Here is a 26,475-nt window from a genome sequence, read left to right on the forward strand (position 1 = left end):
TACCTGATTTGACAGTTCAGGAGTAGCAATGCAAATTAGTTGTCTGTGGACTAAGAGTCCTGGTAAGAAACCACTGGTAAGAACATGTATGTAAGAATTTCTTAAACTTTAGCACACATATACTATGTGCAATAACCTGACCAAAGAGTAGAGGACTGTGGCAGGAGACCAAGCTCAAAATCAGGGTGTCAAAAACAATTCCTAGTTCCCCAAGCTGTGTTTGAGTTGCTTTGAGGGCTCTTTTGTTTGTTTTCCATAATTTACCTCTGAACTAAATGCTTGGGAATTTACTGCAATTCTTAACAGAGCTGATCTGAAACAACCTTTTACAAGGCTGAGAATGTGCTGGTTGCATCAGCCTTTCATGTGTAGACATCCTAACTCATGGTTATGACTGTCTTGACTCCTGACTTGAGGAAACCCAAGACCTTTTGTCAGTACACTGTGCAAGTGAAGGCTTCCTTCACACCACTGGAAAAGAGGTAACATTTGGCAAAACTAGTTCTTCTCTTTTCAAATTAGTTCCCTGTTGCTTAGAACTCAGCTACCCTTCCCCATCTTTAGCAGCTGGCCACTAGTGTGTTTGTTAGTCCTGTTTCTCTTGTGCAGATGGAGTGATGTGACTTTCAGATACTAGTAGGTGTCTGAAACAGGTATGTCAAGGTATAAAAGTGATTTTGCTATCTTGGAGAAAAGAAGTACTTTTCTTTTTCAAGATAGGGCTAATGAGCAAACAGAAGCATGTGTTACAGTTAACATGAGATGCTGTACTGAGAATGATGAACTCAGTGAAAGCAAAACCACCTATTTGTCAACAACTACAAATAAGGCCCAATTCCTCTTAATTAGTCTTTCTAATGAGGATTGGCATAATCAGTGTCACACAATAGAGCTGAAAAAAAATTATTTTTATTTTACAGTATTCATGAATGCACCTAGTTCATGGCCAATTAGGTGCTCTGAATTTCAATTTGTATTTGCTACAAATACAGTTCCTTTGATGACATTGAGTGTGCAATGGGAGGCATAGTTTCAATTATTGGTGTGATCTGTAATTGATCAATTTTTCACAACAAAGAATTGTTAGCAGGGCCACATGGTGAAGCAGTCAGTGGAAAATTCCCTTTGATAACATTTCTGTCTAATTTTGGAGCACTGCCACTGCCACACATGAAATACCAACAGGATTGAATTTCTTTTTTCCTGGCATTTAGCAGGACCTATGGGGGTGTGCAGAAATCAATGGGGGATCAGGAGCCTGGAAAATTGCATACTTGAAGAATTAATGAACTATAATTCTGTATTACATTCTCAATCACATTTCGCTTCCTTTTCATTAATGTAACTAAATTAGTTTTCCATGGACAGGGTACTTTATAAACTGCAATCATGGTCTTGCTGGGATTAAAATGAAAAAAAAAAAGACCTGTTATAATAGTAGCTATTTTTTCATGCAACATGACAGTTGGAAATTTTTAGTGAAGAACATATCATCTGCAGCACTGGCTCCACCTGTCAAAGCAATTTTAAGATGACTTAACCAGAAGTTCTGCTAGATCTGGGAGGTGTTGAGATGGAAGCAGCAATTCCAAAGACATTCCAAATATTTTTTTTTCCCCCAAGATAGGCCTTATTCATTATCCAGGGGAGCAGGGAGAGGAAGTGCCACAGTCTTTACTTTTCTCTGAAGGCTGTATCTGAGATAACTGGTGTTTCTAGTGCTGTGTAGAAAAAGTTCTTCTGCTCATGGAGCTGTGTTATGGTAGGGTAGAATTGTGGGTGACTCCTCTCCCTGCTGCGTCCCATGGGCCATCCGTAATCTTGCTGTTTATGATTTAAACTTGTAACTGAATAAAATGTTGGGATGAAATTGTAATTAAAATCAAGAATATTCTATGGTTTAATGACAACTTTGATGTGAGAACCCATACAATGAAAAGAATGTTCTAGTAATCAAGATATGATATCATATCTTTAAAGAGTTCCTCAAACATGACAAATCAGAGTGAGACTGTAAACAAAAATCAGGCTCTAGGACTGTGATTGACAGAGGGAGAAAGTTCTTTTTGAAGTCAGGTGCAGTGTTACAAAAAAAAAAAAAAGGAGCTGATCAAACTTTACAAAATAGATTTAAAAGTAATTCCAAACAACTTAAGTTTTCTGGTATAACTGATATCTTCCTGGATTATGTCAGCATTCTTCGCCACTATATTCTTGGGGGGTTTATTCCTCTTTTTGATATTTATATGCATATGGTATATGAGAATGTAGTGGAATAGAAATCCCAAAATCCTTACTGTTTTGTTTTAACAAAGATAGCTCCAGTATATTGAACTAATCTGTTGTCACATGAAATCCAAAACAAACACTTTTTGGTTCTTAAATGCAAGACATGGGACTTTAGAAGTTGCAGCAGAGATGAACCCTTTTCAAGGCTAGTCCAGAAAACTGAGTCCTTGATAGCAAATACTTCATGTAGTACAGTGAACTTTTATTTAGTCCTATTGAATAAGGCCTTTTCCTTCTTTCATATGTATTTACTAAAATTAGATAACCCAGACATCATCTTAATACTGCTGTATATTCTGTTATCTGAGCATAAATCTGAATAGTTGAAACATGACCTTTTTACATACAAGCCAGACATAATGTCCTTGAAATTGTATTGACATATGCAAAGGCATATTGGAGTCTGACTGTTCCAAATGTACCCATGAAAAAATCCCAAATATTGAAGATTTGCCTGTTTAAGCAGCTTCCAAGTCTCCTAAAGCACTTATTCAGTGATCTGTGGCTGAAATTATTTTTTCTTTCAGTTGTTTGTTTGCACTTTATTTATGCTATATATGGGGCTGGGATGTGGATGGCTTGGGAGGTTAGCATGAGGCTGGAAAGGCTGTTGCCATTGAAATGGGATCTCAAATTTAGGCTGAGTCAGGAGTGACTGAACATTTTGGAAGATGTTGGCTGCTCATTAATCTCTGTAGCCATACCCAGTGACAAAACCCAGCTAGCACTGGGACAGATTATTGCAATTGGGAAACTCTATTAATTGGCAATCTTAGCTAGGTGCCAGATATTATTCTGTCGCAGAAAACCTTCCAGTGTGGAGACAGCTAAGTTCTAAATATACACAGCTTCCAATCTGTGGTGTTGACTTTTTGACAAGCAAGGACTTTGGTTTGTATTGACTTGGATAAAGCAGTTTATGACAGAAAATATTTATGGACTGTGTTTTGCTCTGTGTTCCTCTAAGTTTGTGAATGCAGGCTTTTCTAAGAGGAGGATTTGATGATTAACATTTAAGTCTTGAAAGGAGTAAAATACAATGGTAGCAACACCCCTCCCCCACACCATGGCTCTTTGTTGAGTACAGCTTGACTACATTAGAGCTTGGTCCTGTTGCTGGATGCAAAAGAACTGCTATCTTTCTAATTGGCAATTTTATATCACTTTCAGTCTTCAAAAAGTCCTATTATACAGAAATTCTCTAATAATATGAATCAGACAGCTAGTTCTACTTTTCTTCTTTTTGTACCAGTGGATAATTTGCTAATGATCTTACTTTACTCTTCAGGGAGCAGAGTTTTCTCAGTGTTCCCAAAAGAAAAGGGTATAATAGCTGAAACTGTTGGCACAGTTAAGGAAATGAGTGATCCTGAGGTACAAGGAAGGTATCTGGGAGAGCAAATGTCATGTCAAGGGGAGCTAGGCATATAGAGCTCTTACTTTCAAAATGCCTCTGATTTTGTGTCTACTTTATTAGAATGAGGCTTCAGCAAAAAAAGTTTAAAATTTTGAGTTGAAAAATGGGTAACAAAATATGGAAATAAGAAGGCTGACTGGCATAAGTGAAAATATAAAGCCTTTTGCTAACTTTCTTTTATAGGGTAATATTTCATTTTCCATGCTTTTCTAGTACAGCATCAAACAGGACTTCATTATCACTGTTAATATTCCATATAGCCCACTGATAGACCATAGCCACTGGCCAAGCAAAACTTCAATCAGTTTTTCTTCTCTTGTCAGCTCACACCTCTGACTGAGCAGCTGCAAGATGACTCATCCAAGAAGGTTTCACCATAGGACAGGGGAAAATTATTTCTGTCTGCCTTTCCCATACTAATAAGATAATTTCAGTTGTAGATACTTTTGCAGCACTTCCTGAGCCATGCTATGCCTATTTGAAAACAGAAATCTTTTTATCCAAATGTCAAGAAATTTTTCCATTAAATCAGTGCTTTTGCTTTGTAAGACATTTCTGCTGCGGTTTCCTGTTTAACAGAGTTGCAACAGTCACATTTTGTCCCATTACAGAGCACGTTTCTATGTGAATTAATAATCAGCATTAGCTGTGAGAATGAAAACAAAATTCTGTGCATAAAAAAACATCTATATCCTGAAACCGACTGGCAGGTGCTTAAGATGTCATTTACCTAAAAATTAGTGGTGAGAAGTGTTTTGGATTTCCTTTCTTTGCTGCAAAATCCTGAAAGGAGTAATGGCTTATTCAGCATGGATGCAGCAATGGTTCCAATGCATGCAGTCTGTGAGGATAAGACATTCTTCAAGACCTGCAGTGTGCTTCTATACATGCTTACGATGAGGCTCTCTTATGTAACTCCACTCCAATTTTGCATGCAGTCACAACAAAACCAGAAGAATGTATTTCTTTGTTTATTGACATCAGATAAAGCATTTTATTCCAAGTAATGTTTCTTGTGTTACAGATTCATCAGCTAGTTTGCAAATAAATACAGAGAAGGTACTTTTGTTGTTGCTTTACCAATACTGATGTGACGTTCATGGCTTGTTTTTCCTGAATAATCAAGGAGTTCATCTGAATGCATTCCACTTGTGCAAGTGATATTGCTCTTACACTTGTAAGGCTTATAGATTCACAAATAAAATTTTCAGAAAAGAGGAGCACAGACTCCTCTTTCTTTAATTCATATCTGTTACTTCGACCTGAATAACACTTGTTTCTCCAGCTCATCACTGATAAATTCATTCCAGTTTCCCAAAGAAGTATATGCCATCCAGTGTCTTAATGCGACGTTATTTAGTAGCCAGTATGAGGATTAACATCAAATCTTGACAGCAGCTCTTCTCCTTCAGCCTCTGAGTGGGCATGCACTATTGGTTCTCTGGGGTTTGCAGCTTTAGCCAACCACAAGTTCTGTTGTACTGGCCAGGTGATCCCAAGTGTTCAGCAGGGTCACTTCTGTTCTGCCTGGCCAGCTGGCAACCAGGCAGCATATTCCCCCGTGGTAAGGGAACTTCCAGGTTGCAGTCCTTTCTTCTTTTCTTTTCCTTTTTCATGAGTTATCTGTGACTTTCTGAGCAAGTAGCAGTAGATAAGACACAGACTGCAAGCCAACCTTTTCTCAGTACTGTAACATAATTTTCATTGATCTTCCTCTGATCTCTCAAACACCTCTGAGGTCCCACTGGCTCCTGGCTGCTCACAAGAAAAAGGCCAGAGTTTATACTGATTTAGAAGGAAACACACTGAGCAGTGGAAGATTGTAAAGGTTTGGCATTTCTCAGTCCTGCAGCACAACTACTCAGATGATTATCTTGGAATTCATAGTGGAGTTGAAATTTTTTTTAAACCAGTAGAGACTTACGGCTTGATTTGTGGTGCACAAAGCAGCAAAATGTACACTTGCTGCAATATTGCAGCAGGAGTACTGGTTGTTTTTATCATCATAAATACTGATAATGTACATCAGGGATGCCTGTTTAGAGCTACTGTTAATAGAAAATCAGATTGATTCATCATAGCAAAAATTTCTAATGAGGTTTTGTCAAAGATCTGTAAAACTTTTAAAAACCAATATGCTCATTATACAGTTGTACAGTTATTTCAAAGACATTTTTAAAACAATTATTTAGCATGAAAATAAAATACCCAGAGTGCATCCCACATACCCCCGTCATGTATAAGAAAAACACAACTCAAAACCAAATGTGGGTGACTGCGCTTTACCTTGTAGTTGATGCAGGTGTTCCCCACACACTAATATTTTTATCACCTTGAAATGTGGAACAAAGTGTTCTCAATAGATGAGGAAGTCTCAGGGTTTTAAAAAGTTTGTCTTTGAATAGGTTTCACAAAATTTTTGGTAAGAGTATGTCTATCTAGCCACACATTATTATTCTGATTCCTTACTTTATTGTAGCTGACAGTTTATTTTCTTAGCCAGTTTACACTTCCTCCTATGAAAATAGCAAATGACATAAAAATGGGAGGTAACTGTGGGCAGAATTTTGAGGTATTTCACATGTATCTCAGTGGTCACATCACACCTCTCCTTCATATCTGTGTCCTAGAGGATGCTAGGTCAACTGCTGATGTACTTCAAGAGTTTGAGTCTTAATTTATTACTTCAGCTTTTAGTTTTAAAGGTTCAACCTTTGAAGAAAGGTTTAATCCTTGCTTTGGCCTGAGTGGCCAGTACACTGAGAGTTTATTCATTGTTCAAACTCATGGTGGAGGGTGATTAGAGCTTTTTGTTTCTCAAGGCAATTTGCACATGTTTTGCCTCCCTTTGTGTTGGTTCTGTAGGCACCTCTCAGTCAGCTTGATGCTCAGATAGGTATGCTACTTCTGCTATAAAACGCAGTGATAAGGCAGTGATCTGATGGGGGAACAGCTCAGTTTTACTCCTGTTTGACTCCATACTCCAGTATTCCCTAACTGTTAACAGCATTCATACTCTGGGACCTATTCTTTAGTACAGCTTACTGTGTACCTGAAGGCACTGGAAGTGAACATGTCACAAACTTCTCTGCATCTCTGCTAAGTCCGTGAGTACAGGTCTTTAGAACATGCTTTGGTGGATTTTGAATCTAGTGAGTGCATTTAAAAAAATATCCATTATATGATAAATTGCTATTGTAAAGTTTAGTCAGTGGAAGTTGCTGGCTTAAGAGACACACTTCCCAAAGTAATTTCCAGGAGAAGGAGAATGTGCTGTGTTTCACCCTCATGATTTAAGCATTTGCTTGGAAACCTAGTTGTTTTCTTTGATGATTAGAGAGGAGCCTGCAGTCAGTTATGTTGAGATTCAGAAGTGCTGGTCAATAAGGACCAACAGGATAATCAATAAATCAATAAATCAACAGGAACTCCACAGGATAGGGAAGCCCTTCTAACCTAAAATTGGTGTCACCAAAAGCATAAGCAAGGACCGGAGTAAATATTTAATGTTTTTATATACCCGTACAAAAAGAACTATCTTTTATCAGGCAGCCTGCATTACTCAAAGGGTTAAGATCTTATTATATGAACTGGGACCTAATTATTTTCTTCATATTAGGGGCAGTTTAAACAGATGTCAGATTACCTGTCATGTTTTGTGAGAAAATGAGTTGTTACTATGTAGGCAGTAAATTGGGATAAGCAGTACCTCTGCTGCTGTTAGGCCCAAAATCATTAGCCAAGTATTTTTATGGAAACAATTCAAAACTTCATTGCCATTAATTCTGCAAATTCAAGTGTCAGTAATGAAAATAATTCTGTGAAACCTAGAAACACCAGGGATATCATTCTTTCCTTGAATGAATACAGCAATTTTCTCTGTGTGAATTTTCCTCTGTTTTGTTGTTGTTAATAAACAGACATTGATGAGTGCTCGGATGGCTTTGTTCAGTGCGACAGCCGTGCTAACTGCATTAACCTGCCCGGCTGGTACCACTGCGAATGCAGAGATGGCTACCATGACAATGGGATGTTTTCACCAAGTGGAGAATCCTGTGAAGGTCAGTGTCTAAAAAAGGTGGGGTACTCTTATGGTTCACATGAAAATGTACAGAAAATGTCTAGTGTTTCAGATTGTACTGGTCAAGCATTGTCTTGAAAACTACAGTGAAATTTAAACCTTGACCCAAAAGAATTACAGTCTAAATAAGCATCATCATCAAAGGCAAAAGAATAAAAATATGAATATTCCTAGAATGTGGAGCATTAGTGGAGCATTTCTGTGTTTTACTAACATAATATATAAAATCAGGCATGGTGATTGAAATGCAATTTCTCTGGCCCTGCATCTGCTTCTGTGCTTGTCCCTTGCATAAGTGATTTCCCGTGGGCTGGTAGCATGCACTGTAATCTGTCACTCCACAGTAATCTGTTTGTATGTCAGATTCTTTGTGTATAGGAAATGGGCCTCAATCCAGACCTCATTTCTTCTACTTTGTGTTCCTTGTACACTGAAATAGTTCTTGATAAAAATATTTCCCACTACAGAAAATGATTATGTATCCCTGAGACCCTTACCTATACCTTGGATATACTGTGTGTATATCCAAGGTATAGGTAAGGTATATGTATATGTGGTGTTTCTCCTGTGTAATGGCTAAGTGCTTCTAGAAGGCAGCAATTTGCAGACCTGCACTACAAACTAGGGAGCTCAGTGGACGTAGGGCTGGCTCAAGGTGTAGGGGACAAGAGGGCAACAAGGAGATGGAAAGGTTTTCTGTGTTCATGAATGACGTTAGAGAGAACAGCAGATTAATAAGAACACAATTACTTTAAGATGCAGATCTCTTAGTATGGAATGCTATTCATTAAGATATCTTAATCTTAATAACATCTTATAACGCTATTCATTAAGATATCTTAAGATATTTCATGCTGCTGCTCCTAAATAACAGAGCAATCCAGTCTTTTTATGCCATGCACTTCTCAGGGCAAAATTATCACCCTTACTCCCTTCTTTCTCTGAGTACTGAAATATTCAGTGCTCACAGTGTAAGCTTTCTTCTTGCTATTTAAACTCACACTGGTGGGCTGCATCGGTCCCAAAGGGAAGCAATTGAATTAATTTCTCTAAGGCAGACACACAGACAGTTCTCCAGGAGTGAGAATGACCTTTCTGGTATACCCATCATCAATACTTTATTTCAACACATTTTCATCACAGCTGAAAGCCTGTATTCCCAGGAGGAATCAGCAATTTAAGGCAACCACTGCTTTCATAAGTTGAGCTTTCTTTGTCAAGAACTAACTAAATGTCAGTGTTGGCTGGCCAGGAGTTAGGACAGGAAGGTGCAAAGAATAAGTTGTGATCCCTCTGATTATAACATTGCACTTCTGTCACTCGTGGCACAGGAAATAAATAGTCCACTCAGGCATTTATGGAAATATTCTCAATATCCCAAGTTTTATCTTCAATGTCAGTATAGGGCTTACCTGGTGGGTTGAAGATAGTGGTTTGGCACATGCTATCTCAAGAGAGATACAAGATATAAAGTGGCTGTGTTACAATGTGTTCAAACAAGTATCAATTAAGCAGCAAATTCTAAACAAATGAAAAGCCAAGCGAAATGAAATGTGGGGATTGCTACATGTGTACAGAAGCTGCAATTATTAGACTGTTTTGATCTTTTCTACAAAGAGCCAGAAGCTCTTTATTAAACGTACACAGAGGATAACAAGTAATTAGAATTAAATCACAGATGCCAGAAAACTATCTTCATTGCTGACAACCCTAGTGACTAACAGTGGAACACTTTCAGTTTGATTGATTGCAGCTCCAAACATTTGGGATCCTTAGCAACTTGAGATCACAAAATTACAGAACGTCTTGGATTGGAAGGTACCTTAAAGATCACGTAGTTCCAACCCCCCTGGGCAGGGACACATCTCCCTAGACCAGGTTGCTCCAGCCCTGCTTTAGTGGGAAGGAAGTTTACATATTTGATTAGTTTTACCACATCATTTTTTATTGGATTGGAGCTTGTGACATATTGTCTCAGATAAAAATAAAACCAGAAGGGGCATGAAGAGACAACCTAAAATCCATTGCAGTGTGGGAAGTTGAACTTGCAGGAGCACAACACCGTAGTGCAGAAGCAATTGTCTTCTCTGCTGTCAGATCTTTCCCCTGTAAGAAATTTCCCTATTGGCTTTACAGACAAAAGAAAATGGATTGCTTTTGATAGTTCTTCAGTAACCCCTAGTTAGATGTGATTAGATTGAGCTGTTGGTGGATGGTCTTTTAGACAGTCACTTTAATGGGGCAGCAGCTTCCAGGCTATACTAATCTCTAATTTCGAAACACAGTTCTCCAATTCTCATGTTCAACTCTATCCAGGACCAGCATCCTCTGAAACTTTCTATCTTATGCGAGTGCTTCAGCTTGCAGAGCTGTAGAAGGAACAGTGCAAACTACTTCAAAGTATTGTTTTGTATAGAGCGCATAATAGGCTTGACTTGACTCATCTTTTGTAAGTTTTAGAGTTGCCTTGAAGTTCCTTCTTCTAGAGGAAAACACCTTTAAAAGCCAAGGAAGGTTTTCTTTCTTGATTGTTCTACATCATCTTCCTCGAAGCTGGGTCTCTTTGTGTCCCCTGCACATGTGCTGATAATACTGCACAAAGCGTTTCAGTGATCAGTGTAATCAGTTGTTTCCTTCAGCAAAGACTCCAATTTTAAAAATCCATGTGGAAACACCTCTGTTAAAATCACAGATGCACAGGAGCATTTCCTTAAAAGCCTTATTTTAACAGAATTCCAATGGTGCACCTATCTCTTTTAGGACATCATACTAAATATTCCTACCTAGAGCTGGGCTCCTTGGTAGCACTAGACTTTGTCCATGCTTGATAATAAAATAATAGTTACTGAATTGCCTATTTTACACGTCTATTGACCTTGACTACTGCTGCTTCTTCGGCATACTGAGAATATTGAATATTTTGACTAATGTACTTGAATGCAAAAATTCATGATCCCATTTTATTGTACCTACAGGCAATGGAAGACCTAGAGATCTCTTTGCTAATAGTTTTGATTCACATTATACCCCCAGATAGACCTATGGTGTCTCTAAAAATTACTGAGAGAAATTATGGGAAATGCAGCTGTAGGGCTTCAACCTCTTAGCAGCACTTGCTGTTTTTCCCTTGGAAATAAAATTATGTTATGCCTTGTTATATTTTCAGAAAAGTGAATATCAGCCATGTAGTTCTTGAGATTGTATGGCTTTGCGAAGTCTTAAATTTTATATATGTAAATATAGCACTCAGTATGGTATATTAACTTGTATCTTCCTCTTTGCCCCTGACAGCTTTTCTTTATAGTTTCTTTAAACAGTCTTATTGGTACTGAAGGTTGTCTCTTATGTACCATTTCATAAAGAAAGCTGGGCTAAGGGAGTAGATATTGCATCCTCAGGCTTCATTGCAGTAAAAAAAACTAGAACAACTGAGGGCAAAATCCTAAAATAAGAAAGTTCAGGCCCCATTAATGTTTGCCCTGCAGTTCTGTGTAACATCCTTGTTCCTTTGAATTTGTCCTTTGCAATGTCTAAAAGCTTGCATAATCAGTTGAAGAGAGAGGCTATATTGGTTTGTACCAGAATAGTGCAGGTTATGCCTCAGCAGTTGTTGGACGTTTGGCACACATCCACATCCAAAGAAAGCTCACCTAATTAAGGCAGCCCCTTAGGACTTACCAAGAGTATCTGTCAGGTACCAGCTGTTGTTAGTATAGAATGTGAGATCAATGTACCTTCACTCTCAGCAGGTACTACATTCTTTAAATGAGACAGATGCAAATGAAAGGTTTGGCTAGATCAATCCAGAATGTCCAATTCATAAAAGAATCTTTTTTTGGTTGTAAGGGTTTATCCATATGTGAAGTCCCATTTGGATTTTCTGTTCTGAAGTATCTTATGGGTTTTTTCTGCCATCCTGTTCCAGAATTAGAATCACTTACTTCTCTGTGTGACAGAGCAGCCAGCCTGACAGCACAGAGGCTGAAGCTCCATTTGAAGTCTGTTTTCAACAATCCAGGATAATGAGGGATGGAGGCATATTATAAGCCTCAGTATGCTCCCCAGCATTACTGAGTGAGCAAAGTCCAAAATGGTAACTCTAGCATCTATGTCTCTGGATCTGGAAGGCAGAGGAATTGCTGGCTGTCGGGATGTCTCAATTTATCTCACACCGCATCTGGCATTTTAACTAGTACATGAGATTTCTTGAAGTTAAAACCACTGTCAGTTTGGAGTCCTACACTTAGGTTTATCAGAAGCTTTGTTTTTGACAGCAATTAAGTGAAACAGGAAATAAAAAATCATTACTCTTCAGCAGGAAACCTTACTAGCACTCACAAAGCTCCATCAAAATCCTTTTGCTTTTATTCATGATCATTAAAGGTCAGCAAATAAAGTGACTTCTTTCTTTTTTCCATTTATCCCAAATAGAGCTATAGGCATTAAGGCTTCAGTATTAAATTTGTGAACCCACCGTAAGCATCACAGAAGGTAGATATGGAGACACATTAGTATTTCAATATTCTGGAGTGTGGAAAGAAAACAAAATTTCCAGATTTTCTCGTCTTTTATAAAAGGACTGCTAAAACAGAAACTTGACCGCTATATTTTATAAAACAGCAATTTGAACACATTTACTGTAGAAGGAAATGACATTTCTGTCAAGCTGATGTTACCAACATCTGAAGTCTCAGCTCTTCATCTTCCACATCTGGTATGCACTCTCACAGGTGGCTTAAATGAACTCAGAAATAAATTATTCACAATTCACTTGCTTTTTGAAGAATGATTACACCAGTCAATAGATCTACTCAGGACAGAAAAGAACAGAAATAGAGCTTTCTGTTCAGATGAGCTTGGGTTCCCTAGCAAATGTACTCCTTCCTTTTTGCCTTAAGCAAAAGGTACTCAGGTATCCTGGTACTTTCACCTTGCTGAGCTAATGCTATTCCTCAGAGCAAAGGTAACAGAAACTTCAGTGGCTTCAGAGCAAAGGAGCTGTCCACCCTCCCGAGTCCTCTCTTCCAATATTTCTCAGTGATACAAATGTTCCCCTTTTCTTTAAAAAAGTGAGTCTAACCAATATCAGAACAATGAGACATTCTGAATCAGAGGCTGCTTGCTGCTCAGGGACAAATGAAATGGTGTTTTGTTCCTCTGTGTTTCTTTGACTACCTCTTCCAGGAAACAGTCAGTGAATCTCTTAAATACAACCTTGGGTCACAACCTGGAGCAATTGAAATTCCCATTTTTATGGAGTTTTCTATGTCTGCAGTCTCACAAATACTGCAGAGAAGGAGTTTAGTCATTCTAACTACTGTCACCATATTGTATGGCTTTGGTCCGGTATTTTTCCTGTGTGGGCAGTAAATTATTTGTAATAGAATTAACTCCTGGTTTTCTGTAACATGTATCACTACCTCTTCTCCCATGATATGCCTTTGTTATTGCAACATTAGGTTGTAAGAGATGATGTAAGAAAAGGAAAATCTTTAAAAATAAAAATGAGACAGATGAAAGCTGCTGTAATTTTTCATGTAGGTTTGATAAATAAGAACTGATTCTCAGTTTAGCACTAGATAACTAGTTACATTTCATTTCTGTCGGGTTTTTTTATTGAGGCAAACCTCCAAGTCTTTTAAGACATAATGTTCTAATGTCCTAACATTCAAGCTGCTTGGTTCTTAAGCAGTGTGTTGTAAATATCCTGAAGTGAACTATTTGTTCTTGAGTTGTTTGTGGGGGACTCTTTTGGGGATTTTTTGTTTTAGTATCTTTTGGGAGGGGGCTGGAGGTTGTTTGATTGTGTGTTTTGTTAACAGCATGGAAGAAGTCATAAAATGCTTTGTGGCTGGATAGAGTGGAATATGCAATCTGTAATCTTACCATCTTCCCTTTTCAAACACAAAAGATGCAGCACCCAGTGTCCCTTGTCCATAGCTGGTTATGGCTGTAAGCACAATTTCAGTAACATGATTCACCATCTATTAAAAGTCTTAAATAAAAATAACTGAACAAAGTTTTGCTTGGTGTGGATGATATGTGTGCAAGTTCTTTGCTGATAATGCCTGAAGTTTGATGTGGATGAATAATGCAGATGAGAGTTTCATGCATGAAAAATTGGTGTTTCTCTTGCTGCATCATAAACACACTGCTGTTTCTGATTAGGTTAGAATCAAAATGTAAATAGCTCCTGCTGTGACTAGGGATATTTAAATTGTCCTATCCAGAACATTTATTTTCATAAATCAAACAACTGAAAAAAACAAGTTTGGGAATTTTCAGAAGTTCTCAATGCCAGATAAGCTCGGCTCAATACCAGAGTCAATGATGAAACTTCCATTATTTTCACTAACTGTGACTGTGTTGAAAAATAAATCTCAGAAGCCTTTTTCTCATGGGAAAGTTGTGAAATAGACTTGTGTTTGAGTGCTGAAAGCAGAGTCAGTGTTTATAGGATTACCATTTGTTGTTTAAAGGAAAGCTTTCTTATTTACATGACAGCTGAACTTTGTCCAGTTACCTCATTAAGTATGTCTGCCTTCTGTTAAGTAGATAGGTTGCTGAGAAGTGACATTATTAATTTATGACAGCTGTGTGAAAATTATGTACAAAAGAGTGTCCTAAACAAATGAATACAAGTTTTGGAAAGTAATTTATCAAAAATTACTTTGATAATAAAGATAATCTTGCTGTTAATCCAAATCATTACATTTAAACTGAATTTGTGTCTGTTCTTGTTATTACATGACTTAAGAACAGCTATACCTTAATTTTAAATTGCCAGGTTATATTACTTTCTGGCTGGATTTAAGAGAAAATATAGGAGGGAAAGAGTAGCTCTTCCATCCCTGCTCTGCCCAAACTGGCATCACTCAAACCATTCCTGTTCTCTACTTTTCTAAAAACCTTCAGGCTGAGATTCTGGACAGCCTCTGCAGGGCCACTGTTCCACTGGTTATGTATCCTGACTGTTGGGGTGTCTGATGGGCCAGTCATGTTTCAGACACACTGACTTAGGTTCATGGTCCCAGTTATCTCCTGCCCTGTTGCAGCAGTGACTGCCTCCAGATGCCTCAGAAGGCAGGGAGGTAGAAGATGTAGAGATCTGAGATGATTTGCCTGTTCTGGATTATCTGTTACATAAATATGTGTACCATGGGCCCTAACGCATGAAATGTATCCAAAAATCACAATCTCTCCAAATATCTGTTAGCACTGAAAATTGAATATTCTGGCTGGCTTTATACACTTTTGCCTATGCAATTGTTTTTTGCCTCCTAGGATTCTGTAGCAGTGAGTGTCGTAGTTTGTTTATGCATTGTATGAAAAGTTATTTGCTTTTATCAAGCATAAATTTGTTGTCTTTCAGTTCCATTCACTGTCCCTTATCTAGTATGTTAGCCAGTATGGAGAGAAAAGCTCTCAACATGTCTTCTTCTTTGGAGTATTCTTTTTTTTATTTTTTTGGTATATCTCCTCTTGCTCATTTTCTTTTAGAGATGAGCAATCCATGAGCAATCCATGTCTTTTTATTTTTTCTCAAATGATATTTCCCCCAATCTTCCCATAAGCCCTAGTAATTTTGCAATTCTTTTTAAGATTATGCCACTGTTACTGCACAAAGGATTTGAAGGAAACCCACTATGCTGCTGATTTGTGCAATGGAGTTCTAATAATTTCCCTGCTGTTTTTCATCCCAATTCATATTCATGTTACCAACTTGTTAACTTTTTTGGTTTTTTGACCATAGCCACGCTTAGAATTAAAATGGTAATTGAATTATTTTGCTTTAAACTGAGTGTGCTTGAGGTGGATTGGAGGTTTCATTTCCGTTGTTGAACCCAAAGCTGAGTGTTTTATTTTTTAGGGTTTTATGCTGGTGGTGAAAGATACATGCATGACCATATTGCTTATTTTATCTCACTCCTCTGGTGGACATTTAATTATAACATCACTAGTTTTAATGAACTTTAATCAAACTTGGACTATAGTGCTGAGAAATTGTGTTTAGAGTTGAACTCAATATCTCAATATTTACGATCACTGTAGTTCTAGTCTTTACTCTGTTTTCCACTTTTTATTGCATATATCCATTTACTTCATGCCCCTTTGAAGCTTCTTTCCAGGACCATTTTTCTCCATTTAAACAGCTGTAAAAACTAAATAAAGACTATTTGAGTAGAAGGCAGTGTGTGCTGCTAGTTTGCCTTTGCAAAATAGTTGTGTGTACCTTAAAGAAGTAGGCCTTTAAAGTACTTTTTAATTCTTTGAGAAATATTTGTTTTGAGGTAATTTATTTTTATTCACTGGAGACAGGATTTTTTTCTTTATTTTCTCTTCTAGACAGAAGGGCTATAGTTGTCACTGCAACTTGAATATTTAAAATATTCTAGTTTTTACATTCTAATCAATGGTGAAATTTAAAGCATGTTGTGCTTACTTAAATGAGCTTGCAGGTCAGACATCACCTTTCACATTAAATTCTCATCAAGTGAACTCCAATGTTCTAGACAGAGCCAGCAAAAGGCTTTAAGAACACGATTCTGAAGCTGTTCTTGTTTCACAGAACATGTCTCATGTATGGTTGCCACAAACTAAGGCTTTTTAGGGAGCTAAGAATTATTATTTCTCTCATGTTTCTTGTGGTTTCTTCATTCTATCTACTGTACTCAATAGCATTGACTTAGAAATATGTATAGCAAAACTCAAAATATCAGGTTAAAACATGATCCAAAAGAGCTGATGTGACTCGTAAAAATTTTTTTGTTCGTTTTTAAGATCTCCCCATTCTGGTGAACTACAAATTAATTTTCAGCTGAAGGTCTTAATGGCTAAGAATCATTTGTATTGACTGCCACAAGAAAACTTTTGTTAATTGGATGTGGTCTGAGAGCATTCCATGGCATGTTTTTGCAGACATTGATGAATGTGGAACTGGAAGGCATAGCTGTGCCAATGACACTGTGTGCTTTAACTTGGACGGCGGGTATGACTGTCGGTGTCCCCATGGCAAGAACTGCACAGGAGACTGTATCCATGAAGGCAAAATCAAGCACAATGGTCAGATTTGGGTGCTGGAGAATGACAGATGCTCTGTCTGCTCGTGCCAGGTCAGTACAAATGCAAGTAGCTGCTTCTGCAAGGTGCTGGTAGGGATGAAGGGCAGAGCATCAGGATACAAGTGAAATTCCTGTTTCAGCTGCCTTCTCAGGTGCATGTGTGGAGCTACAGAAATAAAATCATGTATTACATAGGGTTTTGGAGATAGTTTCTCTCTCCAACCTGCATGAGCAAAACATTCATTGGAAGTTTATTATGTGGTACTGGGAGAAGGATGACAGTGCTGTTTTGTTAGCAGAGATGCCACCTGTGTTCTCTGGGTGAGAGTAGCAGTATTTTCATGCAAATTAACTGTCTAGACACCTATTGGGGCTGGAGTCTGATGCCAGTATCTCAAGCAGATGACTATAAATAGAAATAGGTTCTGTGTGTGCAGGATAATTCAGCTAACTTCCTCAAATGTTTGCTGTGGGAAGTTTGGTCCCAAGCTAAGTGCTGATGGAAAATAAAGGGCCAAAACACTGCTGACAGTGTCCTGAGCATTTCAGCAGCTCAACTTTAGCATACATGGTTTCGTTTCAAATCACCTATCATCTTCCTATGTGAATAATTACAGAGCAGAGGGGTTGATCTTCTCTTCCTTGACCCCCTCCAATCTGGTTTTCTATGAAACCGTGATATTCTAAGAAGTTTAAAGCAAGATTCATCAAGCATCTATATGAGAATTAAAAACTTAGTGCACTCCATTAAAGTCTAACCCTTGGGGAAGATGTCCTTGGGTTTCACCACCTCAGGGGAGCACTGCCTGGACATCGGTTGTATGAAGGATGTGCGTAAGACAACAGGGGAATTTTACGGTTGTTAGTGAGTGTGTAAGGGGATTTCTGGCTTGGTTTGAATTGTATTTTGGCAAAGATACTGTGTGGTGGAAAACTTGTGAGCTGTTAATGGCTTAGAATCATGGTAAAATACAAAATTTTGGCTGGAGTTTGGCTAGTTGTGCAAATTTCTGCCATCACTGTGTGTGTCTCTTCTAATACCAGAATGGATATGTGATGTGCCGGCGAATGGTCTGTGACTGCCAAAATCCCACCGTTGACCTCTTCTGCTGTCCTGAGTGTGACCCAAGGCTCAGCAGTCAATGTTTACATCAGAGTGGGGAGTTTTCCTATAACAGTGGTGATTCCTGGATACAGAACTGTCAGCAGTGCCGCTGTCTGGTAAGGTCCCTGATTACAGCTGCACAGACAGGAGGGAAAATGATATGAGATATTCTGATCTGTGAATAGTTTCATTTTCATGCATTAACATCCACTTAATTTTCCCTGAAGTGCATGTATAATTAAAATCTGGTTTTCCTCGATTTTTGTCAGTATTTTCTGTTTCTGTCAGAAATGTGCTTTGACACAATAGACATAATATAAATTACTTAATCATGAAGGTGGTTTCAGCATAGTGGAGGTCATTTGGATATGGCACCTACACAGCAGCACTCACGCTCACTTATTCAGAGACTGATGAAGCTCTATAAGGAAATTCTAAATATGTATTTATTATCACAGCTGATCTTTTCAAGGATGCTGGTAAACTTAAACTTATTTATTCATTCAGACATTTCAAGTAATAGAAAAATAATAAGACTTCTTGCATTTTTCAAAAGAGTGAAATGAAGTTTGAAAAAATCTGTTAAAGCTTGTCACCTTTTTCCTAGGCATGTATTTTGGACTCTAAGCAAATGTATTCTGCAAAATACTGCTCATGAAGTTTCTGTGACAGAGAAAATCGCAGGATAAAAGCAACTAGCTTTTTTCATAAGTTATTTCCAAGTATAAAGGCTGGTCCATGTAGCAGCTTTGGCTTGTCAGGGTATCATGAATAACAGCCAGAAGCCCATTTCTGTAGACTGTGCTCACAGTGCTACCACTGCCAAAATTCAGTGAAATAGATAACCATGTGCTACATTAAATATCTTAAAAATGAAAAAATAACCAACCTACAATTTAGGTTCTCAATAGATGTTTCTTTTGTTTTCAAGATGCTACTTCTGTAGCAAAAGTCTGCTTTCTTTCAGTGACCATGGACTTTTTGGGGTGACAATGTCTACTCCCTGTACTGTCCATCACTGCAAAAAATAGATTGTCAAGATCAGTGACTGGATTAAAAAATTGCTTTCAGTCTTACCATCACACAATTCAAAAGAAGAAGATTGACCCAGATGAGATTTTTTTAAAAGACTAACTTTGCAATACTTTCTGCAACAAGTGGAGGAAATCTGGGGCTATTACAAGTGTCTGTGATTTTTTTTCAGCTTCTGCTTTGGAGATCGCAAACTCCTCATTCCCAAAGAATTAAATACATATTTTGTGAATAAACCAATTTCCTAGGGCTAAATGCTGTTATTTTTGCCCCCCTTAAGTCCAGACTGTTAAATCTGTGCTCAAATGAGCTGAATAAGTTGGAAGTCAGAAATCTGCTTAAAAAAAAAAAAAAGTATATGATTGACTTCTGTGAAGTCTTTTCTTTGACCAATAGATCTGTAACTTTTGCCTTTGTCCAGAGTGAAGGGAAGCTGTTTCCAACTTCTAGTATATAATTTATTCCAGCTTCTAGATATGCTTTATTAAACATCTTTAGATTTGTGTTCAGGCATAAAGTAAGTTCCCATAAGGATATGCTGGCCCAACACAAGTCTCTGCCCAGACCTTTTCTTAGCTTGTCTGTGCTAAATCCACCATGCAGAACGTGTGATAAAGCTTGGAACTTCAGGTATTCTGCTTATAATATCCTAAGTGGATGGAGAGTGGAGTGGGTGGAGGTCCTCTCATTGAAAATGTGGTGGTGTTCCCTATTGCATTGGGGAAAAAAAAAAGAACACTGAAAAATTGAAAAAAAGCCCTGAAAATTTTGGCACATTTTTGCAGTTGCAGTCATGTTACAACTTCTCTCCCTTGCAGAAGTAGGGCCACAATCCTGTATTGCATAATTTTGTGGTGAATTTTCACCTGCAGCTTGATGGAGAGTCTACTGAACCAAGTTAAATCTCATCTACTGTCTGAATGGCATGCAGAAAAAAGCACCTGAAAAAATCACCATGTGTCCCACGGTCAATGAATATCAATGTTTTCTGTACTGAATTCTGAACAGCACCAGATGGGAAAGAATAGCCAGCTAGGAAACATAATGCTGATTCAGAGGAATGGATGAGGAACAGAATAAAAGCTAATAATAATATCTTGTTCTTTCTGAAAACAGCAAGGAGAGGTTGACTGCTGGCCCTTGCCATGCCCAGAGGTGGACTGTGAGTTCAGTGTGCTCCCTGAGAACGAGTGCTGTCCCCGCTGTGTCACCGACCCCTGCCAAGCCGACACCATTCGCAACGACATCACCAAAACGTGTCTGGATGAAACCAACGTCATTCGCTTCACTGGATCCTCCTGGATAAAGCATGGCACAGAGTGCACCCTCTGCCAGTGCAAGGTAATCAAGGTTATAAAGGTGGGGCTGAGATGCTTCTTCCCAGCTTGTTCTGTGGCACATAAATATTAATGTGGCACTGAGTCTGGTCAAGGAACAGTTGGTGTCTACGCTTGTTTTAAAGCAGCAGAGGTGACAGTAAAAGTGTTCAGCTTAGTTAACTGTACTGTTGCAAGTGCTAGAAGCACAGTTTGACATGCTAGCAGATCAGGAGCAGGACAACCCATGCTGCAGAGTGCTGTGGACAAGGTACTGGCCTTCACTTTTCCAACGGGATAGCTCAATTTGAATTTAAACATGGAGCTCCAAGCTCCATGCTCTCTTGGAAACATGCAAGTATGGCTCTGTGAGCCTAGACTTTGCACAAGAAATTTGTTCAGTGTGATATTATAGTGTTACTGGAACTGATTGAGTTGCTTTCTGAGAATAGTAATTGTTTTCTGAAAAAAAGGACTAGTTATATGATTACATAGATTTTGTACTTTAATCAATGTGTTTAGAACATTTACTGGTTCTGTACTCAAAGAAATTGATTGAGGAGAAAAATTAATGGCTACAGGCATATGTGAATTGTGGCATTTCTTTTTGCGGATGAAAAAGAAAAAGGGCTTAACAAAAGTGTTTCTATTCAAAATAAGATCATAAAGTTAATTGTGGTTTTTGCCACTCAATACTGAATAGTGACAATATGTGTTTCCACAGCAGCCAAGGAGAGAGAGCAAGATTCATGCCCAGTTTCTTAATTACTACTGAAATTCACAGTTGATTTTATGCTTTATTCTCTGTTCTTCCCAAGCAAGGTGCTTCCCAAACTCCAATACATGGTACAATTAACTACTTGAAAAGTTGCTCGTAAAAAAAAAAAATCTATCTTCAACACCTCCTTCTGTGAGAATTCTGTGTGATCAGGCAGCAGAAGCTGTCAAGCATCACTTCCTTCCTCTGCTTTTTCTGATGCAATACTGGGTGCAATAGGTGCTGCTGTCGAGGCACAGTCCTTTTCAAAGGGCAGTGGTATGCACCAAGTAAGTGTCAGCATTTGTCCTGATGTCAGAATGGGTCAGTGATTAGAAGAAAATGCTGTGATCTGACAGACTGGCTAATGGTTAGAAAGCCAGCTGTTGCTCAGAAGATGTTAAAAAACCTGTACTTTTGGGGTCAATAGCTGGTGCTTTACACCAGTTTCAATGCCAGAAGTTACTTTTTGCTCAGGCAAGTTGCTAAGATTCTTATGCATCTGGTTCCCCATCTGTAAAAGAAATTATTGTGTGTGGTTCTTCCCTGAAGCACTTTTGAGACTTGGTGCTGGGAAATGTGCTCTTGTTGTGCTGCTAATCAGTGGCAATGCAGAAGGCATGTATCAGTTCTGACATGGCCACCTAAGTGCTGCTCCCATCTGGCCTTTTGTGTTAAACAAAGACTGAACCTTAAGCATTGACTAATTGGTATTCAGTATAAACACATACACAGACTTATCAAATCTATTGCTGCCATGTGGACATAGCGAGGATTAAAACAGGTACTCTGCCAAACTCCATAATTTTAATGTCTCAGGTGTGATTGCCTAACACTTAGTTAGGTACCACTTAGTTCCTAAACAAGCCCAAATCTTATTCAGTTCTCCTTACAGAGCAGTGTTGATTTTGAAATACATTATCTGCTCATGTTGCCAGCATTTTAATATTGCAGTTCTGCAGGCAAGCAGCCCACTCCCTCCAGATCAGGGTCTGGTGTGCCCAGTTTGTATAGTGTTCCTTCTCATTCATCCTGTGTCATCCCACTCTTCTCTGTAAAGCGTCTCATGGAAGGTCAAAGCTCCAGTCTAAGCCTCTCTAAACAAGCTATAGCAAAATAGGTTTACACAAATCCTTTAAGAATTTAGAAACCTGGGCATCAGCTAAAGCAGACTTAGCCACAAAAACAATTCTAATCACAAGTAAAGAATGGGGAGAGTAGGATTATAACTTCCTGTAACAGGGGTGAAAGAAAATGCTTGAATTATTCAGACCTTGGTTTTAATAAGTCCTGTTGGTTTAGTCAATTGAATGTATTTGGACTAATTTATAAATAATAGTCATTTTTATCTGCATTTTAAGAATCAGACTTAAGAAGTAGTAGAGATGCAGAAATTATTTCTCCAGTATTTAATGATGTCCATAGGCAATCTGTTCCCTTAATTGCCCTTAGTATTCTCATAAGAGTATCTGGACTATTTGGAAAAAGTTTGTGGATTAATGTTTGCTGGTGTTACAGCCAGGATGCATGAAGTTGAAGCATTCAGGGCTAAATAAAACCCAGAATCTCTTCTGCCTCATATGAATAAAACTCCCAAGTGCCTTGTCTTGTTCAACAGCTTTAGGTATTTGAGCAGATGCCTGATACCTTTATGTGGGGAGCATTCCTTCCACTGATCCCAGCTTCTTTCAGTTTGAGTGTTGTAGCTCTGGGACACAGACCACAGCAAGCCAAGCAATTAGAGGAATCATAATAGCCTGTTCCCTCAGGCAACATAAGGACATGAGGACAATGTTGTGAATCTGATCCAAGTCTGTACATCTTTTGTATTTTACAAATCTGTATGTTCAAATCTGATGGGTATTTGCAAGCAGCTGAGCTTGTTAAATTTACTTGTTTTGTACAAAATGCAAATTGTTTCAATTCTTCTTTCTGTTTTTCCATCCTTTAGAATGGCCATGTCTGTTGCTCAGTGGATCCACAGTGCCTTCAGGAACTGTGACACCAACAACTATCTCTCACAAGCAGTTTCTGGATAAAGAATTTTCCTTCACAGAAATAGACCTTTAGACCAAAAATTGTTCAAAATTAAAACTAAAATTAGGTTGGTTTTGTCCATCTGAAGTGCAGATATGTGATGAACTCAGTTACCTGAATCAGAGTGAAATTTATGGAACTCAAGACAAGCTCAGATGTGTAAACCTTTGTATGAGGTTAAGCCCAAATCTTCTGGCTATTTGTCTGTCTGGCATCCTTGTGCAGAATGTTTAGGTTAGTGTAAAGTGACACATTGTAATGCTGTACATAATGATGTCAAGATCTAAAATCAACTAGGAGCTCTTACAGGGTCTTCTGAAGCTTTGAGAGTCCAACGCTTGACCAGATGCAGCAGATTTACCTAATCATATTTGGAACTGCACAAATGTGTTTGATTGCTTACTGCAGAACTTAGCAGATGTTTGAGTAAAGGGATGAAGCCTTCAGGAATAATGAACCTAGCAGCTAAGATGTGATATGTACAGTATGTGCGCTGAAAAAAAAAGATAGAAGTTACTGTAAAAAATAAAAAGAAAACAAGAAAAAATCCAAAAAAAAAATAAAGAAAACCCGTGATGCACAGGCATGGCTTCTTAATGTTTTCTGATGGGAAAAGTCATCGATATTTCCTTGTTTTACTGCACTTACTATTATTTCTTGATTGACTTTGTTCAGTATAAGCTCGTTATTGTGCAAATTTAAATAAATATTTCTCTTACCTTAAATTTCTGTTTGTGCCATCTTTCCTTTTCAAGGACTTAATTTTCATGTATGCTGTTACTTCTTTGCCAGTATTCCTGGGAATCTGGACAATACAGGTGAAGTGTTGCCTATGTAGCTCCTGTAAGTGTGGGAGCTTATGCCCAGCACGGCCTTATGCCTATCATGTCTTATCTTTGTTAAGATACACATAAGTAATTTGTCATTACAGTGGATTAAATAGCAAATTCACATTCCTAAAGATCCCCTGTGTGCCAGTGGGGTGTTGGCAGAGTCAGTAGAGACCATTTGTGTGTGACTTGGATCTGTTCAGATTTGCAGGGGATCTTCTCCAAATTCCTCCTCTCCCCAGCTGCCAAGGGTTGGTTTGTCTTCCATAAGCTCTGCAGCTGTTTTTGTTGTTTGTGTGAAGGATCTTAATGCGTGAGGATTACTGCAAAATGCAAACCCTTTTGTCACTACTGCTCTGTTGGGACAGTAAATAAAGGAGGGTACGTGACCAAACCTGTGTTATTCTCAAAGAGAAATAAAGAATAAAGCAATGCTTAAAAATTGCAGACTGAAAAGGCTGAATTTGTAAAGAATGCATCACAAACAGCGGAGGCAAAAGAGGAGAGGAGGAAGATGCCCAAGATGACAGCATTCTTTAAATGCTACTTTAGTACTCATATTCTTTTCAAAGTGCCTTGCTGCTCTTCACCATCTCTCTTACAAGTTCAGTAGATGGTCATGAAACCTGGACAGGCAAAACTTCCAATAATATTGCTCCTGTGTGATACAAAGCTTAAGGGAGGTCCAGGTATGTGGTTTTACAAAACAGAATTATTTCCTGCAAACAGATATTACTTCAGTTTCATGTACTGCAGGAGATCAAAGGAAAGTCATGCAATTGCATGTATCCAGGTAGGTATTCCCTAGAACCTGGATGATTTTGGATTATGGGATACAAGGGATGCTAGGCCACAAAATGCTAATAGTCTAAACAAGTCCAAGAAACTAAAAATTGGAGGGAAAAATACTGAAATAGATATTTTACATTGAAAAAAATAAAGTTATGAAGATGTCCAGACCAAATAAAACCTTTTCCTTGTCTAGTCCACAAATAACAGGTATTCACAGGGTTTTTTTTCTGTTTTGTCCTATTCCTGGCAATCTGCAATCACTATTTTTAAAGAGGAGAGTTAGCTCCCTCCCAAAAAGGATGCTTTCTCTGCAATGTTTTCTTGCCTGCTAGTAATTGTCAGGAGGTCAGGTTTTTGCCTCAGACTCTGAGGCACATCTCCAGTGGATTTCATGAGCTGCTGCTTGCCTGTTTCTGAGAGAAGGTTTAGCAGAAGTTGTATACCCTCTGAGAACTGCACTTCAATTTAATTCAAGAATAGGTACAAGATAGACATAGAAAATGCATGAAGACCAGAGGGTTTTCTAAAGAATGAACATTTTTCAAGGGCAGAATCTTTGAGCTCTGTGAGTAGCTGTACAAAGCTCTTAAGAGAACTGCTGGAGCTGGTAGAGTAGATATCCACAGAACATTGTAAGTAACATTGTAAGCATCCCTGTTTTGGCAGTGAATAGAAAAGTTGCAGGTGAGGCAGGTGTCTCTGTCTTTAATCTGGTTCTGTGCATCCTCTGACTTTGGTTTCAGAGCTATGACAAATATGAGAACTCTAAGGAAAAGTTTCTCCAAAATATTTCCTCAATCTCTTTTCTAATAAATACTGGTGTTTAGTACCAGCTTTTAATCAAAACTGAAATGGTGTATAGATGACAAAACACCATCCATTTTCATTGTCACTTACCATGACCTGAGTGTTGGAGGATCTTTCTACTATTGTGGGTTTGTGAAGCACAGGCCTGTACACTAATAGGCCAAAAATCCAAAAACTGAGACATAAGGTAAAAACTTGAATCTGATCCTTGGAGAGACACTCGGTGTTGCATGTATGTAAAGAGCAGAAGTCATACTACTGAACAAAGCTGGAAGTCTCTACTAAATAAAAAATGAGAATGGGCTCAGTGAATATTGTCTAATTTATCAATGCTTAAGGTTGCTAATCAGTTGGGAATTCTTCTAAAGGTCAGCAAACTCCAAGAAGGCATATTGGTGACCCTCGTTTTCATTCCTTTTCACCCCTCTTCCCCCCCCGCCCCATCTCCCTCCTGTTCAGCCCAGCCAGTAATTAGTACCTTGTGCTTTTAATTTTCCTTGAAAAGTAAATTTAAATATGATGAAAAATTGATGCCTAATTTCTAAGCCTAAATTATCTGTTAGACAATATAGTCAATAAAAAAACCCCAAAACAATTCTGAATGATGCAGGGTCATTGTGCTGTCTTACTGGCCTTTCATTATTGATGTACTGTTTGCAGTACCAAAAATTCAATAACTTCCATAAAGGAATTGTCACCTCTCTGCAGAGTAATTGCCCTAAGTTAATAGACTTATAGATATAATGGCAGAGATATCTTCAGTTGCAATGCTGAATTCAGTGCTATGGTGAAACAAGTTGACAAAATTCAGCAGCATTGTAAAACTGTTGAAAAGGGACCTAACTGTGCACCTGTGAATTTCTGGTACATACAAATTTACTAGGGGCAATACTAGCCATTGCATTTTTATAGGATGCCTAAAAGTGGGTGTTTGTGCAGGGAGGGCTGTA

General features: G+C 38.3%; 1 protein-coding gene across 2 annotated transcripts in view; it reads left to right on the plus strand.

Annotated features, from left to right (window-relative positions):
* The window catches only part of NELL2 (neural EGFL like 2), a 134,412-nt gene extending 110,591 nt beyond the window's left edge, over positions 1-23,821 (plus strand). For both annotated transcript variants that reach the window (XM_066550363.1, XM_066550364.1), the window contains exons 16-20: positions 7,627-7,767; positions 16,707-16,900; positions 17,894-18,070; positions 20,103-20,327; positions 23,011-23,821. In XM_066550363.1, coding sequence (XP_066406460.1) covers positions 7,627-7,767; positions 16,707-16,900; positions 17,894-18,070; positions 20,103-20,327; positions 23,011-23,061 — 788 coding nt within the window. In that variant the 3' untranslated portion in view covers positions 23,062-23,821. The remainder of the gene's footprint in view (positions 1-7,626; positions 7,768-16,706; positions 16,901-17,893; positions 18,071-20,102; positions 20,328-23,010) is intronic.
* The last annotated feature ends 2,654 nt before the right edge of the window (positions 23,822-26,475 follow it).

The sequence above is a fragment of the Molothrus aeneus genome, chromosome 5 (genome assembly GCF_037042795.1).
Source record: "Molothrus aeneus isolate 106 chromosome 5, BPBGC_Maene_1.0, whole genome shotgun sequence".
Taxonomy (NCBI): Eukaryota; Metazoa; Chordata; class Aves; order Passeriformes; family Icteridae; genus Molothrus; species Molothrus aeneus.